This window comes from Aotus nancymaae, unplaced genomic scaffold (assembly GCF_030222135.1).
Source record: "Aotus nancymaae isolate 86718 unplaced genomic scaffold, 86718_ANA_hifiasm-v0.15.2.pri h1tg000019l, whole genome shotgun sequence".
NCBI classification, from domain to species: domain Eukaryota; kingdom Metazoa; phylum Chordata; class Mammalia; order Primates; family Aotidae; genus Aotus; species Aotus nancymaae.
Genome location: NW_026988431.1, coordinates 36746938 through 36767450, shown reverse-complemented (window position 1 = coordinate 36767450; position 20513 = coordinate 36746938). Strand labels below are relative to the sequence as shown.

Here is a 20513-nt window from a genome sequence, read left to right as displayed (position 1 = left end):
ACAAAAGCTATACTATATAAAAATGTAAAATTTAATAGAAAGTCAAATGGACAGTACTGAAAACCCAAATAGGGATCAGGAATAGTTCTAATTTTATTTTATTTTGAGATGGAATCTCACTCTATCACCCAGGCTGGAATGCAATGGCAAGATCTTGGCTCACTGCAACCTCCGCCTCCTGGGTTCTAGCAATTCTCCTGCCTTAGCCTCCCAAGTAGCTAGGATTACAGGCATGCGCCACCATGCTGGGCTATTTTATTTTTATTTTTATTTATTTATTTATTTATTTTTGAGACAGAGCCTTGCTCTGTCACCCAGGCTGGAGTGCAATGGCACCGTCTCAGCTCACTGCAACCTCTACCTCCCAGGTTCAAGTGATTCTCCTGCCTCAGCCTCCTGAGTAGCTGGGTTTACAGGCACCTGCCACCATGCCCAGCTAATTTTTGTATTTTTAGTAGAGGTAGGGTTTCACCATGTTGGCCAGACTGGTCTCAAACTCCTGACCTCATGATCTGCGCACCTCAGCCTCCCAAAGTGCTGGGATTACAGGCATGAGCCACCGTATCCGGCCTAATTTATCTTTAGTAGAGACAGGGTTTCACCATGTTGGCCAGGCTGGTCTTGAATTCCTGACCTCAGGTGAACCACTTGCCTCGGCCTCTCAAAGCGCTGGGATTACAGGTGTGAGCCACTGCATCTGGCCAGGAATAATTTAAAAACAAAAAAGAAATATAGAAAAAACAATTGAAAGGCAAGAGACGTAGAGGAAAGACTGGCACAACAAAAAATGTGAATGATAATTTTTTTTCTGAAATATTACTTTTCCAGAAAGAGGAAAATAAATGAAAAAATAATAATAAAAGAAATAATTTAAAATAAACTTCCCTGAGCCAAGGAAAGACCTGAGTGTTCAGACTGAATTGGCTTACTGAGTTAAAAGAAAGTAACAGACAGCCATATGTAGATGACTGTCTGGATCTCCAGGATAAAGTAAAGCTTTAAAATAGAATAGTTGGCCGGGCATGGTGGCTCACGCCTATAATCCCAGCACTTTGGGAGGCCGAGGTGGGTGGATCACGAGGTCAAGAGATCGAGACCATACTGGTCAACATGGTGAAACCCCGTCTCTACTGAAAATACAAAAAATTAGCTGAGCATGGTGGCACACGCCTGTAGTCCCAGCTACTTGGAAGGCTGAGGCAGAAGAATTGCTTGAACCCAGGAGGCGGAGGTTGTGGTGAGCCAAGATCTCACCATTGCACTCCAGCCTGGGTAACAAGAGCGAAACTCCGTCTCAAAAAAAAAAAAAAAAGGAAAAAAAAATAAAAAATAAAATAAAATAGAATAGTTTATTTAAAAAGAAGACAATATCAATTATTGGCAGGAAGATAGGGTGACTGGAACTGTCATGCTGCTGGCAAGAGTCTTAAATTGGTAGAGCCACTTTGAAAAACTATTTGGCAGTATCTGTTAAAGCTGGTTCTAAATGTGAAGACCTTAGAACTGCCCATTCCATTCCTTTGTGTTAATAAACAGAAATGTATACATATGGCCACCGAAAAGAATGTACATGAGTGTTCATTGGGATCTGTTTATATTAGCCGAACACTGGGAATTACCCAGATGTATGTCGGCAATAGAGTAGACTGATAAATTGTCTATGGTCACATAATGGAAGACGATATAGAGGTGAGAATGCATGGAGTACAACTACATATAACAGTGTAAATGAATATCACAAGCATGATGTTTAACAAAAGAAGTTTGTATCTTAACCTGGGTTTGAGTTACCTGGGTGTATTCACACTGTGAAAACTCACCTAGCTATATGCACTTAGGATTTGTGCATTTTTTAAGTCTGTATTATCATATACTTCAGTAAAAGTTTACTAAATTAATTAAGTCTTGGTTTTTTTGTTTGCTTGTTTTTTAATAATTGACTTTTAATATATCTGTTACTGGCCCTTTATTGAACTTACTAGATGAAGTAGTTTTTCAGTTAATTCTCTTGAGTATTATATTGTAGGTAGATGATACTTTCTTCAGAAACCTAGGATGGCTCTTATCTTTCAAAGAATAATTTTTTTAATGCCAAAAATCATGCATAGAATTGATTTTTTAAACAGCCCAAATATCTTCAAAGGAAAAAGTAAGACCTGCTGCATACAGAGCCTATCTAAGAGGGCCTTCTGTCTCCTGTCTCCCTTCTATGGGCCTGTAAACCTATGCAGCATGAGAATTCAGATAGTACCAGAACAGAATGGTCTTTGTGTTGACCCTTTTAAGTGAGCAACCTTTTACATTATATTCATAATAAATGTTGATGCAGGTAAATACTATCATGTAACATAATTCTGTTTGTGCCTCTCCAACCCCTTCATTTTGTTTTAGGGTTTTTTGTTGTTTGTTTGTTTGTTTTTGCAGACCTCTTCACAGATGCTGCTGAGACTGAAAAAATGGCCAAAAGTTTGGAGGATTCTGAAGGAGTTTGTTTTGTTCCATCTTTTAGTGGATTACAGGTATTTTTTTTTAAGTCAATGGCAATTACAGATATTTTCCTGCCACACCCAAACTTATATATCTACCACTCTGTTACCTTAAAATTTGAGCACTGAACCAAACTAAGATGAAAGCTGCATTTTAGGGCTGAGAAGTTATGTTCTGACGGAGCATAAATTCCATGAGGGAGCAGAGCATCCTGAGTGTGAGCGTGGCTCTGCTGGCTTGGCTTGTGCTGATAGAATTCAGCTGACTTCTGCTTAGAACTGTGTGGAACCTAAGAGTTGGCAGTTTTATCATAGAACTTTTACATAAGACTTAGTATTACTTTATCATGACCAAAAATAGCCATTTCCCAGTGGGGGAAAATATATTGGTAAATTTGCATTATTTACTTAGAGAAAATAGGCCATTGAGAAGAGAAATAATGTCAAGGTACATACCTCACACACATGCATATGTATGTATGTATTTTGCTGTTGTACATTTGTAAGTTTTACTAACATTTTAAAAAATTCAAAATCTCTTTTCATTAATTGTCGTGGTGGAGTATTGGTTACTTTGCCTATTCAAAAAATGAACCTAGTAAAAGACTTGATTTGATAACATTTAACTTTGTATTTAATTGAAAGATCTCTGATACTGATTTTAGTTTTAGATATTATTACAAATACTCTTTTTTTTTGAAACTGTGTCTTGCTTTCTCGCCAGTATGGCGTGCAGTGGTGCTCACTTCAGGTGATCCACCCGCATCAGCCTCTCAAAGTGCAGGATTACAGGTGTGGGCCACCATGCCCAGCCTGTTTTTCATTTTTGTGTCCCAGAATTGTCTTACATCTCTGGAGATTCAAAGATGAATAGAAACCTCATCTGATTAATACATACTTCCATCTCAAGATTTTGACTCTGTTGAAAACATGTTTGGCTGGATTATTTCTGATATTAGGCAGTTAGACTATTAAGCTAAGAGAGAAGAGTGTAGTGGTGTTTTTTTTTAGACCCTGTCTTGCTTTGTCACCTAGGCTGGAGTGCAGTATTGCGATCATGGCTCACTACAGCCTCAACTTCTGTGCACAGGCAATCCTCCAACCTCAGCCTCCTGAGTAGCTATGACTACAGGTGCATACCACCATGCCCAGCTAATATTTAAAGTTTTTTTGAAGATGGCATCTTGTTTTGTTGCCCAGGATGGTCTTGAATTCCTGGGCTGAAGCAATTCTCCCTCCTTGATCTCCCAGAGTGCTAGGATTACAGGTGCGCACTACCACACCTGGCTAGAGTATAGTTTTAATGTCAGACAACATATTTGATTTCAGTTATGACACTGAAAAGTACATTTTTGTAGAAAGCTATTCTACATAGTACAACGTAGAAAGCTATTCTACATAGCAAACAATTTTAGTGTAAAAACTACAGCTGAAGAAGGGGGATTTCTGTGATTGCTCTTCATTTTCCACATTTATAAAGCTAAGCATTTAATAATTTGTTACTATACGCTTCAGTTCCTCATTTTGGCATAAATGCAAACAGAAGGTCTAGCTAAGTACAGTAACTATGTGACTCAATATCGTTTAAGTGCTGTTAAAAAGTTATCCCAATTTTTAGCATAATCTTTGGACTATCTTTTATTTTTAAATTATTTAATCATAGCATTATTTTCTTCTAACGTGGCTATGTTTTTATTGTATAATATTTCCTCAAGTCCATAGATGTAATTTAGAACAATAATAATACATTCTTATTATTTCTTACTGTAGGCTCCATTAAATGACCCCTGGGCATGTGCCTCTTTCATGGGTTTGAAGCCTTCCACCAGTAAATACCATCTCGTACGAGCAATATTGGAGTCACTTGCTTTCAGGTATGAAAACCTGCCCTAAACTTCCCATTCCCCATATAATATTGCCATGTCTGTTGCCACACTCGGCCTCTTAATTTTAATTAAATTCTTTAATTTAAATTTTTTGCTTATTTTATATTATATATAATATGTTCTTTGTGCTAATTTCCATGGTATCTCTTATTTTTTTAGTATTTAAGGTACCAATACCACTCAGATTTGATATCTGGAAATTGAAGGATTTTTTTAAATCAAATTTCTTAAGCATGCAAGATTCAAAATTTAGATTTTCAAAGATTTAGTATCCTTATTCATGAAGGAGAATTTCAAGTAATAATGCTTCTGTTGTACCCAAAAATTGAGTCATCAGAATTATTTTTCATGCACATTTCCCTGTAATCTTTTTGTTATGGGACAGGTGTAAATTATTAAAATTAAGAATGAGGCTGTCATGAATATGGGATGTTTGTAACATTTAAAATAAAATTTTCTTTCTTTCTTTCTTTTTTTTTTTTTTTACATAAGATGGGGTTTCACCATGTTGGTCAGGCTGGTCTTGAACTCCCGACCTCAGGTGATCCGCCTGCCTTGGCCTCCAAAGTGCTTGGATTGTAGAATGGTAATAGATAAAATTTAGTTGTAAAATATAAATTATGCCTTCTTACATGAAGGGAAAGAAACACAACAACCTGCACTTCTTGCTTGAGTATCTATCTGTTATACAGTTTATATTTAGCATAAGTTATTTAATATTTTGTTTTGTACATTTCATAAATATCATATAAATAAAACTATAGTTTTTTTGAGATCAGAATACAATAGTGAATTATTATGATATGAATTTCTTCTAAATAGTTACCTTGTGTCTTAACTAGAAACAAACAGTTATATGAGATGATGCAGAAGGAGATTCATATTCCTGTAACAAAAATCCGGTATGTAAAGTTTATTTCTAATAGATTTCATTAGAAATTAGAAGTAAGTGGTAGCTGCTATGAGCTACCACTCATTTCTTTTTGAGATCCTGAATAATTCATCATTATTGATGATGATTTGAAATCCTCCATAATCATGGAGGATTTCAAAAATAACTTCTGCCTAGCTCCTTCACAACAAAATTCTTTTTTTTTTAAATTGCGACGGAGTCTCGCTGTGTTGCCCAGGCTGGAGTGCAGTGGCGTGATCTCAGCTCACTGTAGCCTCTGCCACCCGGGTTCAAGTGATTCTCATGCCTCACCTTCCCAAGTAGCTGGGACTACAGACATGTGCCACCACGTCTGGCTAACTTTTTTGTATTTTTAGTAGTGATGGGATTTTACCATGTTGGCCAGGCTGGTGTTGAACTCCTGACCTCAAGTGACCTGCCCTCTTCAGCTTCCCACAGTGCTGGGATTACAGGCGTGAGACAACGTGTCCAGCCACAACAAAATTCTTGGTCATAGGAATTTGGAGAGAAAAGGAGAACTAATTATGGGTCTATGGAGAATATATTGCAATATCAAATTTGGGTGCATCTTGGCACTCATGTGTGTATTATATAAATCTTTAAAATCTCTTTTTTGGGTGTGTGGCTATCCTTTGGGCATGTAAGCATCAAACTTCTTGACTTTTTTCCTGTGATAGCTAAGTGAATTTTTATGTTGCTGTAGTTTATTATACCTGGCCTGTTTCAAACTAGTCCACTAAGACAAACAAGGGCAGGTGAGAAAATTGATGGTAGAAATAAAGAAAATGTTTAAAGATTACCCAGTAGGATCCTCTGTCATTAGGTTAATGCTAAGTGATATAATTTTAGAATTAAAAAGTCAAATTTATAAAATAAAATCAAGGATTTCAGAAAAAATATATGGGCCACTGAAAAAGAATGATGCTTTTGTTGTAGTAATTCATCTTACATATATTTTGTTCCCCACAGGGCAGATGGAGGAGTTTGTAAGAACAGTTTTATCATGCAGATGACTTCAGACTTGATTAATGAGAATATAGACAGACCTGCTGACATTGACATGTCGTGCCTGGGGGCAGCTTCTCTAGCTGGTCTTGCTGTTGGTATGTGTGAAGTTTATAAAAACGGGAGCTTTCTTGCAAACTGTTTCTTACAGATAGCCTTTCTCCTCTCAAATCACAAAATTCTAGAGAAGCTGAAAAGCCTTCGTGTCCATCAAACTCCATATACACATGCATAGTGCTCACAAAATATCCTGTTGACTTCCTGTGTTGGTAAGTCTGGCTGCACCTCTTCTTACCTCACTCCTTCAGTCAGAAGTATGAGACAAGGACAGTTAATTCTCAGCTGTGTCAGTCTCTAGCAAGAGAGAGTCTCTGGGTAAACTTTCTGGTTAGATAGTGTTAAAGAAAAACATTATTCAGTGACACTTATTAAAGAACATTAAGGTGAGCTGGGTGCAGTGACTCATGCCTGTAATCCCAGCACTTTGGGAGGCCGAGGCGGGTGGATCACCTGAGGTCAGGAGTTCGAGACCAGCCTGGCTAACATGGTGAAACTCCGTCCCTACTAAAAATACAAAAATTAGCTGGGAATGGTGGCACATGCCTGTAGTCTCAGCTACTTGGGAGGCTAAGACAGGAGAATTGCTTGAACCTGGGAAGGGGGAGGTTGCAGTGAGCAGAGATCATGCCACTGCATTCCAACCTGGGTGACAGAGCAAGACTCTGTCTTCCCCCATCCCAAAAAAGGAGGACTATCAAGATAGGTATAGGGACTCCTTCAGTGGGATCTTATGGTGGGAGAGAGAGATTAGGCTCAACTTTAAATACAATAAGGAAAAGTGAAAAATTATAGCCAAAGAGCAGAGTGACAGTCAGTGGATGGAAAATTACTAAAAGGAAACATTGAGGTAAGGGGAAATTCTTGCTAATCATCCTAATAACATTCTCAAGAAGGCAGGCCAGGGTGATCAGATATCATCTAGAGGATGTTGGAGGATGAGATATCGAGGTTGATCAGAAATTGAGGATAGGAGATTCTGGCTACACTGATTTAGCAGAATTCCTGCTAAAATTATGCAGAGATGACCATGGATATCCAAAAATCGAGGCCTAGTCAGAAAAGAGCTTGAAAGAGTCTGAGTGGAGTTTGGTCAAGGAGGAAACTTTGCCAGTAGGTTTGCCGTTGGCATTAGAAACCACTCTATTCTTTTATTTATTGAGCAACATTTGTGGAGCACCTGCTACATAACAATCACTGCTGGCAATAAAGAGATTAAAAGTTATAGCCTCAGATCTCTGGTGGGAAGAGACAGGTAAATCAAGTGATTATTATGTTTGCTTGATAAAGCCAGTGAACAGTGACAGTATTAAGGAAGTGGTCTAGGCTTCCCAGAAAAGAGCACATATAGTTCAATTTTGAAGGGCCTAGCAGAGAGGTGAGGAGAGGGTAAGAAATGGGTGGTTCAGTATCCCTATTGCAACTCATGCAAAGGCATTGGTAAAGGATGGGGGTACTGATATGGTGAGAGTAAGAAGGGAGTGGGAGAGGTACATAGAGGTCCAGTTGTGGCAACTCCTCATAAAGAGGAGTTCAGACCTGATTCTGAAGACACCAGAGAGCCACTAAAGAATTTTAAGTACAGGAGGAACATAGAAAGATCTGCATTTGAACAGATCACTTTGACAATTAGTGAAAAGATCAGTGAGGAGGAATAAGAATGGAAGTAGGAATGTCAATTAAACGACCCCCTAAGGGCCGGGCACAGTGGCTCATGCCTGTAATCCCAGAACTTTGTGAGGCCAAGGTGGGCCGATCACAAGGTCAGGAGTTTGAGACCAGCCTGGCCAATATAGTGAAACTCTGTCTCTACTAAAAATACAAAAATTAGCCAGGCATGGTGGCGAGCACCTGTAGTCTCAGCTATTCAGGAGGCTGAGGCAGGAGAATTGCTTGAACCCGGGAGGCAGAGGCTGCAGTGAGCTGAGATTGTACCACTGCACTGCAGCCTGGGCAACAGAGTGAGACTCTATCTCAAAAACAAACAAAAAAATGACCCCCCAGGAAGCAGGATGATGCCTTGGACACTGGGAGTATTTTAATGTGTTTCTTTCTTGGGGGTGTTTGGTACAAAATAAGATACTTTACATTTGACAGTTTTATGCTAATAGTGTATTAAAGTTACAAAAAGCCTGAAATCTTGGTAAATTCAGCTTAAACTTGATTCTACTAAAAATCTGTTAATTTTGAATAAAATTGAAACAGTTACTTTCATTTGTTCATTGATGAATATTTAATTTAAATTGAAGAAAATAAACTTTGCCTTAAATAATCAGTCCCATTTGCACATTTGAACTCCTTCGTATTCCAACTCCTATAAATTTAATATGGTCAATTTTCCTCTTATTACTTTCACATCTCTGATTGAGCAAACTCAGAACTATAACAAGGTAACTCAAATACTTAAACAACACATTGAATAAATTAAGCCATAATTACAGTAAATCAAGTTCTCATAAGCATTCTTATAGTTATGTTAATAGATTCTTCTACACTTTTCACGTTGTAAGACTCAATAAGTCAGATTCTCTTGAACGTTTAAAATGCTTTAAGTAACGAACACATGCAGCTTTGTTGTTGTTGTTGTTTTGAGGTGGAGTCTCACTCTGTCACCCAGGCTGGAGTGCATTGTTGCAATCTCAGCTCACTGCAATCTCTGGTTCCAGGGTTCAAGCAATTCTCCTGCCTCAGCCTCCCAAGTAGCTGGGACTGCAGGCAGACGCCACCACACCTGGCTAATTTTTGTGTTTTTAGTAGAGATGGGGTTTCGCCATGTTGGCCAAGCTGGTCTTGAACTCCTGACCTCAGGTGATCCACCCCCCTTGGCCTCCCAAAGTGCTGGGATCACAGGGTGAGCCACCGTGCCAAGCCCCACATGCAAGTTATTTTTATACATAACACAGTGACTTGAGTTTTATCTATGTCATTATATCTATATTTAATTTCAAATCTTTGCTTCTATCTTAGAAATGTGAGACTATATATAGCCTCTGTATTTTACAGATTTACCCAGAAATTGGATTTGCTCTATACACACTTAATAAAATGACTTATAAATATATATACTTTTAAATGTAAACAATAAATTCTGGAAATGAAGATTTCAAGAAACACATTTATTTTCCTGATTAGATTTATCTAACTATAGTATATTGATGAAAACTTTTTTCTTTAAAAACTTGTCTACATTAATACTTTATTTATATATTTATGTATTATTTATTTATTTGTTGAGATGGAGTCTCACTCTGTAGCCCAAGCTGGAGAGCAGTGAGGCCATCCCAGGTCACTGCAACCTCCACTTCCCGGGCTCAAGCTATTCTTGTGCCTCAGTCTACTGGGTAGCTGGGATTACAGGCACACGCCACCGTGCTCAGCTAATTTTCTATATTTTAGTAGACAAGAGTTTCACCATGTTGCCCAAGGTGGTCTCAAACTCCTGAGCTCAGAGGATCTGCCTGCCTCAGCTTCCCAAAGTGCTGGGATTACAGGTATGAGCCACTGCACTTGGCCTACATTAATACCTTTAAACACAGATAGTCTAAAATGTTGAAAGAATATGACCTGACAACATTTTAGAAAAGAGAATTTAATGTGTCAGTTTTATTGGTAAGAGAAAATGTACTTCACGAGGATTTGTAGACTGTTTCAAAAGAGGTACAATAGACCTCTCGGTGAAATGCACCAAACTTCCTGATAAGACACCTGTATCATTTCAGACTACTTATGATCTTAGTTATAAATGTTCTCGCTGGGTGCCATGGCTCACACCTATAATCCCAAGTGCTTTGGGAGGCCAAGGAGGGCAGATCACTTGAGGCCAGGAGTTTGAGACCAGGCTGGCCAACATGGCGAAACCCGTCTCTACTAAAAGCACAAATTAGCCAGGCATGGTGCTGCATGCCTGTGGTCCCAGTTACTCCAGAGTCCAAGGCAGGAGACTTGCTTGAGCCTGGGAGGCGGAAGTTGCAATGAGCTGAGATTGTGCCACTGCACTCCAGCCTGAGACAGAATAAGACTCTATCTCGAAAAAACAAAAGTTCTCATGCTTTTTATTATAAATCATACGATCCTTCCTGCAAAGAGCAATCTATGCTAGGACTACAAAATGATCGTGGACTGGAATTTAAATAAATAGTATAAAATGCTATAGTTCGAAAGAGAAACTATTTTATTAATACCCAATTTGAATTTTATGCATATTCCAGAGAGTTGCCTTTTACCTTAAAATGTAAGACAAAAATCTTAATTTATCTTCATTTATTTTAATTGCATAAAAAGAAAATATCCTGTTTTTTTTCTTTGTCTTCTTTTTTTCTTTTTTTAGAGACAGAGCCTTGCTCTGTTACCCAGGCTGGAGTGTACAGTGATGCGATCATAGCTCACTGTAGCCTTGAACTCCTAAGCAGGTGATCTTCCCACCTCAGTCTCCCAAAGCACTGGGATTGTAGGCATGAACCACTGTGCTTGGCCAGAAAATATACTGTTTTTCACTTGTGATTTTAAAAATAATAGCAAGTTATGAAATTAAATGATGGCATAGAGTAGCTGCTTTAGAAGTGATGTGTGGTGTCTTACCACACAGAAACTGAACTGAAAGTTAGAAACCAAAAGACTTGAAAATCCTGGTATAATTGTTTTCAGGAATGATCAATCTAACAAAATTCAGAAGTAACAAGGTATTTTGGATTGTTTTAAAAACAGTAATTATCTTTGTACCATCAACTCACATAGGTTTGGATAAACTTTATGGATTCATGATTTGCCTTAAAATTTGAGAATAATTTTTTTATCTATAGGGTTTTGGACTGACAAGGAGGAACTAAAGAAACTGAGACAAAGTGAAGTGGTTTTCAAGCCACAGAAGAAATGTCAAGAATATGAAACGAGTATGGAAAACTGGGCCAAAGCAGTGAAACGCTCCATGAATTGGTATAACAAGACATAGCACTAAATGAAATGACCAAAGCCATGGCTGGTTTATGTGATGTGCAGATGAGGTAAAGCTCAGGGATGACCAATATGACAATGACTGACAAGAGAAAATTTTAAATAAGTTTCATAACTTAAGAGAAGCAGCATTACTTTTAAAAAACAAAACAAAAATCTCATTTTTCCCCTAAATCGTGGTAAGGCAGCAATACCTCAAAACTTTATGTCTTCTATTTTGTAGCAAATTCCAAAGGACATTAGTCATTTCCAACCATATTTTGACAGTTATGGGTCTGCTTCCTTTTTATACTGGGTCAGTGGTACATAGGAACATAATGATTTACCATGCAAGCTAATAGTACTGGGTCAAGCACCATGCACGTATTGTTCCAAAATTATGTGAAACGTATTTCTTTAATTCTTTAAAATTAAGCGAGCTATTTGAAGTACATGTAGCTAAAAATAAAGAATAACTCAGAAAATGTGGAATTTTGAAACATTAATATTTTATGTTTAAAGCCATAGTTTTCTAATATATCCAAATATGAGCTTAATATGTCCCTCTCAGATAAGCTTATGAGTTAGTTAATGCTTTCCTTTACTGGTCTTAAAGACACTGCCTTAATTTTTCCTTGTTTAACCAAAATCTGAGCATTCTTTCTATGTTGAAATCACTGAAAAACTAATTTTAGTTAATGAACTAAAAAGAATATTGATTTTTAGAAACAAAAAAATACTACTTATTTTCTTTCTTAAATAACATTTCTTTCAAAAACTTCTGGCTGAAGTATAACATGCTGGTAGTTAAGGTAAATCTTGCCTTTCTCTTGTTCTTTATCTTCCTTCGTAGTTTAAATGCTTGTATAAATAATGTCTTTTGTTTTTATTAAGTGCCTGATTGACAGAACTTAATTTAAAGAAAGTGCCCTAATTTATTGACCACTTAAGAATTGCCTTTATTGGGATATTTTTTTGTTCCTGCATCTCTTTGATGTTTGTTCAGTCTGCTCATCCCTCTGAGTATGTGCGGTGGATAGCTGAGAGAGGGGAGGAGAGTGTGTCTGTGCTCACGATTGCCCTTCAGCCACTCAGCCAGAGATCCACAGGGAGCAGCAAGGACAGTCTCACATTCTCAGACTTTCCTGCAAGAAACAAGAGGAGTAAGTTGTGAGTAGTGTCAAACTGGATATAGAATTGTCCTAAGGCAGTTGACCCCACCTTCCAACATGTTTTCACTTTATTTGCCGCTCCTACATTTGCGGTAAGTTCCCTTTGGATCTGCAGCAATAATGACTTTATTTCTCTCTTGGTCAGGATTTATCACATAAAATCCGTTTATTACAAAACTAGGTATTCTAGTTACATAATAATGTAACTAAAGGAGAGACTTATAGAGAATTTTGTTTTTGCTGTCATATATGTCCATTTTGGAGACAGATACGATAGAACTAGAAGTTAAATTGCATTTCTGCAGGTTCCATTTAAATGAACTTCAAGTATCTTAATTATTAAATTTTCTGATCAAGGCATTGTAGCAAATATATAGTATCATTAAATCTATTAATTAAGATTTGGAAATTTTTTTTATTAATAAATAGAGGTGTTTTATTTACTGTAAAAAGTCAAGCCTCATTACGTAGATAAATCTTTTTATTCTTTCCCCTGTTTGCATCCTTTCTATAAAGCTTAGTCACCAATTAAAGGCTTCCTGTCAAAATCACATGGAAGCTGCTCTGCTGTTTTACTGTTACACATTCTATTTCTCAGTAAGTGTAATTTTTTTCTTTTACTTTTTTTTTGTAGAGACAGGGTCTTGCTATGTTGCCCAGAGTAGTCTTTAATTCCTGGCTTCAAGTGATCCTCCCACCTTGGTTTCCTAAAGTGCTGAGATTGCAGCCGTTGCCACTGCACCCAGCCAATGGGTGTAATTTCATAGGAAACAATTCTTTTTGTTAAAATATACTGAATTGTCATATTAATACCTGAAAATTTGTTAGTTCACTTCTTTTCCATGTTCTTCTTTCCCAACATATGACCACAAAGTAAAGGATAAATAATTTGGGTTGGGCAGAGTGGCTCACGCACTTTGGGAGGCCGAGGTGGGCAGATCATTTAAGGTCAGAAGTTCGATACCAGCCTGATGAACACGGTGAAAACTTGTCTCCACTAAAATACAAACATTAGCTAGGCGTGGTGCCACAATCCTGTAATCCCAGCTACTTGGGAGGCTGAAGCAGGAGAATCACTTGAATCTGGGAGGTGGAGGTTGCAGTGAGCCGAGATCATGCCATTGCACTCCAGCCTGGGCAACAAGAGCAAAACTCCATCTCAAAAAAAAAAAAAGAATCAGTACTTTTTAGATAATGTTGGAAAGTAACTTTGAATGTCTCTCATCGGAATTCAGCATCTTCTCAACTATCAGTGGCTATTTTTTTCTTCTGTGAATCTAAAAACTAATATTTTATTTTTAATATTTCTGGCCATTTTTAGTGACAGTTTAGTAAATATTTTGTTAGACTTAACCAACATCAGAAACATGACCACATTTGCTTTTGTGGTTGCAGAAACAGTTGATAAGATCAATTAAGCAACAAAGTTGTCCTTTCTTTTTTTTTTGAGACAAGGTCTTGCTCTGTCACCCAGGCTGGAATGCAGTGGCACAATCTTGGCTCACTACAACCTCCGCCTCCTAGGCTCAAGCAATCCTCTTGCCTCAGCCTCCCAAGTAGCTGGGATTACAGGTACACATCGCCATGCCCAGCTGATTTTTATATTTTTAGTAGAGATGGGGTTTTACCATGTTGGCCAGGCTGGTCTCAAACTCCTGACCTTGTGATCCACCCACTTCAGCCTCCCAAAGTGCTGGGATTACAGGTGTGAACCACTGTGCCTGGCCTATCTGTCTTCCAAGTTTATTTTTCATTTGTATGCTGATATTTAAAGTTTAGAAAAATATGTGCTATTTCTCAGCATGTTTTATTTTCCCTTTATGGATCTATCACATATTTTTAGGAGGTCTGCAGCTATCTCATCAAGGAAGAGAATGTTCCTGTTCAATCTATCTTAAAGTGCTACTAATTGCTTTTATACTATAGACTTACTGATTTTTTCATCTTTTGTATCCAACTATGGCATGATTTCCCAATCTCATCACTGACATTTTGGACTGGCTAATTCTTTATTTTGGGATGCTATGCTGTACATGAAAGGATGTTTAGCAGTATCCCTGACCTCTGCCCTCTAGCTGCAAGAAGCATCCCCTTAGTTGTTATAACCAAAAATATCTTCAAACATTGCCAGTCTGAGAGGCAAAATTGCCCCCAGTGAGAGCCACTGATAGAGGCTGTTAGAAGAAAATTGAAGACTCGGTGAATATAGTGTCATACCACTTTTCTTTTTGCCTCATTTTACCTTGAAATGGCTGTTAGCAAAAAAAAGAGGTAGTCATGTCTTGAAATAAATAGGGTTTCTATTTTGCTGATTAACAAAGAAAAAAATTCTCACCCGGGCATAGTGGCTCACGCCTGTAATCCTAGCACCTTGGGAGGCCAAGGCAGGCAGATCACTTCAGCTCAGGAGTTCAGCCTGCGCAGCCTGCGCAACCTGGCAAATCCCCATCTCTACAAAAAATGTACAAATTAGCTGGGTGATAGTCCCAGCTACTTGGAGGGCTGAAGTGGGAAGATCACATGAGCTCCAGGAGGTGGAGTCTGCAGTGAGCCAAGATCATGTCACTGTACTCTAGCCTGGGTGACAAAGTAAGACCCTGTCTAAATAAATAAATAACTCGTTATAATTGTCTTCTGATGTTTTCATCCACCCAGCACCATCTCTGCAGCCTTAATTACTGGAGTAGGTCCATGATTTCAGTGTAGGGTTAATGTATTTTGCAGATCATCTTTTATTTGACTTGCTTTTTTGCTTCCTTTTCATGTCTGAACAAAGGAGATGATGATTCTCTTTAATCCGCCTTCTGTGCAAACCTCTACCAGACTGGAAGCTCCCTGAAAGCAGGAACTTTCTGCTTCCCCAGAACTTAGCACTGTGCTTTCATGTTTGTGGAATGAATTTTTACTTTATGTCTGTTAGTGCAACTTTGTACACATTTTATCCTTGATATTACATACATTTGTTGATAGGGAGCAATTTATATTTCTTGTGAGTAAAATGTTTCTGTTGAATTAAGAAGAACTACCCTGTAGTGAGAGCTAGAATCTTCATATTGTTTCTTCAAAATTTTTGGCCAAGCACAGTGACTCATGCCTGTAATCCCAGCACATTGGGAGGCTGAGACCAGAGGATCACTTGAAGCCAGGAGTTTAATTACAGCTTGGGCAGCAAAGCGAGACCTTGTTTCTACAAAAAAATTTTTTAATTAGCCAGGTGTGGTGGTATGCTTCTGTAGTCCCAGCTACTCGGGAGACTGAAGCAAGAGAATCTCTTGAACCCAGGAGTTGGAGGCTGCTATGAGCTATGATTGAGCCACTGCACTGCAGCCTGGGCAACAGCAAGGCCCTGTCTTAAACAATAAATAAAATTCTTAATATGTTTATATGTTTGAAAAAATATTTGTGTAGAGATACACATCTGTAAATACACATAGTTATATTAACTTTCAAAGGTTTAATTGAAGCCTTTCTCTTCACAGGTTGTATATAGTTGACTGCAGATGACTAACAGATTGAGTTTTAAGAGTGCCAAACGTTCTGGTGCTATAGGGAAGGAACTTCATAAATAGCCCCTCCTATAAGGGACCAGTTTTTAATTTAAAATAATCCAGCTCAGGAGCCTGGCAAGAATTTTTTAATTATTTGAGGAGAGATGTAGATGTACCCTGGAGTTCTTTGACTTTAAGTTATTTTAGAGTCATCCCAGAGCTAGCCTAGAAGGCCCACTGAATTTACCCCAGAGGATTCTGAATCCCTTTGGGAAATTTAAACTATGGTTTTCAGTAAGAATTAAAAGCCCCAGGACAGGCTTGGTGGCTTACACCTGTAATCCCAGCAATTTGTGAGGCCAAGGCAGGAGGATCACTTGAGCCCAGGAGTTCGAGACCAGCCTGGGCAACATAGTGAGACCCCTATCTCAATTATAAAAAAGAGAGAGAAAGGCCGGGTGCAGTGGCTCACGCCTGTAATCCCAGCACTTTGGGAGGCCAAGGTGGGTGGATTACATGAGGTCAGCAGTTCAAGACCAGCCTGATCAATGTGGTAAACCCCATCTGTACTAAAAATACAAAAATTAGCTGGGTGTGGTGGTGTGTGCCTGTAGTCCCAGTGACTTGGGAGGCTGAGACAGGAGAATTGCTTATCCCAGGATGTGGAAGTTGCCGTGAGCTGAGATTGCACCACTGCACTCCAGCCTGGACGACAGAGCAAGACTCTGTCTCCAGAAAAAAAAAAAAGGAAAAGAAAAAGCGTGTACTCGAGAGAGAAAAAAAGCCCCAAACACACCTTGGACCTTTACAGCGTACTTGTTCCCAGAATCATCTTACTGTAAACCCAAAGCCAGGTCATCTGGTTCAAACCAGTCAAAATGGGTAATCTAAAAAAGTTAAATAGATGATTCAAAATCATCTTGTTTTTTCTTTTTTCTTTTTAAATCCTCCTTTCAAGAAAAAGCAGTTATGTTGTTTTTGTTTTTTAAGTTTTGGAGCCTCATAGCCATAAATATTTTGAAACCAGCATCTCTTGGCACCTAAGTAATTTGGCTGTATGGTCATCATATTCCCATGGGACCTTTGTTCCTAGAGGAATGCAGGAATGATCTTGGAGTGGGAAGGACAGAGACAGGTGCTTGCAAAATCAGGTATTTCTGAAATTCTCTGTTATTCTATTTTAACTGTCTTTCCCCACTTTACCATAATTCTGGTCTGTTATCAAATGGCTGTGTTTAGACAGATAACTGTGATGTTTAAGAAACAAATAATATAGGGACTCCCATTAAATGAGTCTTACCTTTATAAGAAACTGCCAAACTGTTTTCCAGTCTAGCTGTACCATCTTATATTCCCACCAGCAATGTATGAGTGATCCAGTTTCTCTGCATGCTCACCAGCATTTGGTGTTGTCACTATTTCTTATTTCAGCTGTTCTGTTTATGCTTTTCAGTGAAATTTCTGTTCATATCTTTTGCCTATTTGCCAATTAAGGCAGCAGGATCACTTGAGCCCAGGAGTTCGAGGCTGCAGTGAGATATGATCACCAAATGTTTGCTAAATGAGCCATATCTTTAAATATCTTCTTAAAAGTTTTTAAAAATCAGTCCAGTGGTTTATGTCATTTTGTGGGAAATCTTTCCAGGCAAAATGTACATAGTATTTTGAATATATTGACAATGTACTGAGCCTAAGAGTTCTCATATTCTTTCTTTGCTCATTGTAGAGTATGATACTAATTCTGTATAATAGTAAATTTTCAAAGATACCTTTACTTTGAATGTTAAATAGAGTATACAGAGATATATACTTTGTACATAGTTATCATAATATTTCTAAACTTTTTATTTAAAATGAGCTGATTTCTGTAAAGGTTTCAGAATGATTTTGTTAATAAGTAATTAGAAACTTTCCTATTTGTGCAAGATAGTATAGATTCCAATTTGTATGCCTCAGTAAATTTATAATTGTATTTCTCTGATGTTCTTAATGAGTTTTTCAGTTTTATTAAATTATCATTAAGAACCTTATAAATCATTGTTAAGATCTATACAAAAAAATCAAGGATAAACAAATATTTTTCATCTGCATATGAATTTTTCTCTTCCCTTTTTGTCTACTTTTAGATTTGAAAAAACATTTACCTGGACATTCTTATTAAATACTATTACCTGTTTTGGTTTCTGCACATTAAGAAAGTCACAGAGAAGCCGGACATGGTGGCATGCTCCTCTAGTCCCAGCTACTCAGTAGGCTGAGGCCAGAGAATCGCTTGAGCCCAGGATTTGGAGGCTAGCCTGGGCAACATGGCGAAACTTTGCAAAAACAAAAACAAAACAAAAAACAACCAGAGAAAGAGCATTTGTTAATTACAGTTGTGACTAGGTAAACTTGGGCCTTAATATGGTTAGACAAGAAGGGTTTTATGTAACCTTGCCTTTTTAGATCCTATTTTATTATTCTACATTCTACATTCTTGCACAAAGGAAATTACTAGAGAAGAGGGTTAATTCTTTGTGGTGGGGAAAATAAAATTTGTTGTGAAAATATACTATATTTAAAAATATTTAGAAAGATTATAAATAACTGGAGAAAAGATAATTTCATATAAGAATATGATGGAATTAGCCTAGAAGATGTTAAAAATCCTTTCTAAAAATTATACTCTAAATTTATTTGGGAAACTACAATGAAACTGAATAATCTGTACATGTTGGTTTATTAAAGCCGTTTTTATTTTGTGTTTCTCTGCTCATTGCTTCAAGTTCACGCACATAGTTAGTGACATGTATATGGGTAGAAGATTCAGTCAGATAATCTGGATTCCATTCCTTGACCATAGTGGAGTCTCTCATGAGCCCATGGTATTATTTCATAGTAAGAAATTTGAAGAATGATGAACTTTGAGTTTGAAGAAAGGAAGAGGTTTTTTTTTTGTCATGCATAGTTTTTTTAGTTGAAAGTAATATTAGTCCATTGAAGAGGACAAGGAACAGGGGACATTATGGAGATATATTAAGCTGACGTTGCTGAAGTTTCTCTGTTTGTTTTGTAGCAATAATTTTGAAGAATGGGTTTATTTAAAAGAAATTGTAGAAAAAAAGAAATGATAATGATATTGAGTATTAGTGTACTTTTTGCTGTTTAGAAAGAAACAGAACCCATTAAGAGGTGGGGATTAGGCCGGGCACGGTGGCTCACGCCTGTAATCCTAGCACTTTGGGAGGCCAAGGTGAGCAGATCACTTGAGGTCAGAAGTTCGAGACCAGCCTGGCCAACATGGTGAAATTCCATCTCTACTAAAAATACAAAAGTTAGCTGGATGTAGTGGGACATGCCTGTAATCCCAGCTACTTGGGAGGCTGAGGCAGGAGAATCACTTGAACCCAGGAGGTGGATGTTGCAGTGAGCCGAGACTACACCATTGCACTCCAGCCTAGGGGATGAGAGAGAAACTCTGTATCAAAAAGACAAAAAAAAAAAAAAAAAAAAGGTAGAGATTATAAGGCAAATACATTAGATTTGCCACATTTTCTTTCCTCCTTGAACACCACTTCAGCAAGAACATTTGCTACCAGATCCCAGGGAGTTCTCATATCCTTTCACTCAGCCCATGGGAGCCCTTGTTGTCTCTCTTCCAGAAAGCCATTATTTCTGTCAGCATCCCAATCTTCATCACCAAACACTATGAAGAATTGAGAAGAACCTGAAATTTTACTCTACTTTGGAAGCTAACAAGTTATCCTCCCACCGTTTTATAGATACAGGTTGAGTATCCCTTATCTGAAATACTAGCGATCAGAAGTATTTTGGGTTTTAGATTTTTTTTTTTTTTTTGAATATTTTCATTGTATATACTTACCAATTGAGCATCCAAAATCTGAAAATTTGAAATCCAATATCCGAATCTGAGCATTGCCTTCGCACATCATTTCAGTGCTCAAAAAGCCTCAGATTTCACCAGCTTGGGCAATGTAGTGAGACCTAGTTACTAAAAAATATAAGAACATCAACCAGGCATGGTGGTCATACCTATAGTTCCAGCTACTTGGAAGACTGAGACTCAAGGATCACTTGAGCCCAGGAGTTCAGTGTAAGATCTGATCATGTCACCACACTCCAGTCTGGGCAAGTAACATGCTGTAATAAAAATTTTTTAATTAGAAAATTTCAGATTGGGGAGCATTTAGGATTTCAGAGTTTTGGATTTAGGATGCTCAATTGTACTGAGAAAAGATATGAGACTCCTGTCTCAGAGATTAAAGACATTATTACTCATGGCATAGCAAGCATCAATTATCTTCGTATTTACGTTGGTTCTCCTTGCCTCCCAAGTCCTGTGTGGAGCACTTCAGATTGTTACTGTGAATGCAGTGGTTTGTGGTACAGCTGAAGAACCTCAGGCTCAGGAAACCTGAGTCTTTTGTAATAGGTTGGTAGTAAACCTGTCTGATGCTTGTCCCAGAGGAAAATTATTTTCATGATGCTTGATCGTTTGACAAGACTGCCCTCTGCTGTGAAGGGAGACACCATCTCTGTCTTACAACAAAAGCCACAGTGTCTCTGCTTGCAACACA

The 20513-nt window shown here is 37.9% G+C and overlaps 1 protein-coding gene across 6 annotated transcripts in view; it reads left to right on the top strand.

The window, feature by feature from the left end:
• The window catches only part of GK5 (glycerol kinase 5), a 73609-nt gene extending 54932 nt beyond the window's left edge, over positions 1–18677 (top strand). The window contains exons 12-17 of one of the 6 annotated variants that reach the window (XR_010343463.1): positions 2425–2519; positions 4257–4360; positions 5215–5274; positions 6255–6388; positions 11147–12439; positions 15225–18677. Coding sequence is in view for 3 of the 6 variants with exons in the window: in XM_064378761.1 (XP_064234831.1) it covers positions 2425–2519; positions 4257–4360; positions 5215–5274; positions 6255–6388; positions 11147–11295 (542 nt within the window). In the remaining 3 variants the exon portion in view is untranslated. Of the gene's footprint in view, positions 1–2424; positions 2520–4256; positions 4361–5214; positions 5275–6254; positions 6389–9743; positions 9839–11146 lie in introns of all 6 variants that reach the window. The other 5 variants (XR_010343461.1, XR_010343462.1, XM_064378763.1 and 2 more) reach the window with 5 other exon arrangements.
• Positions 18678–20513: the final 1836 nt, after the last annotated feature.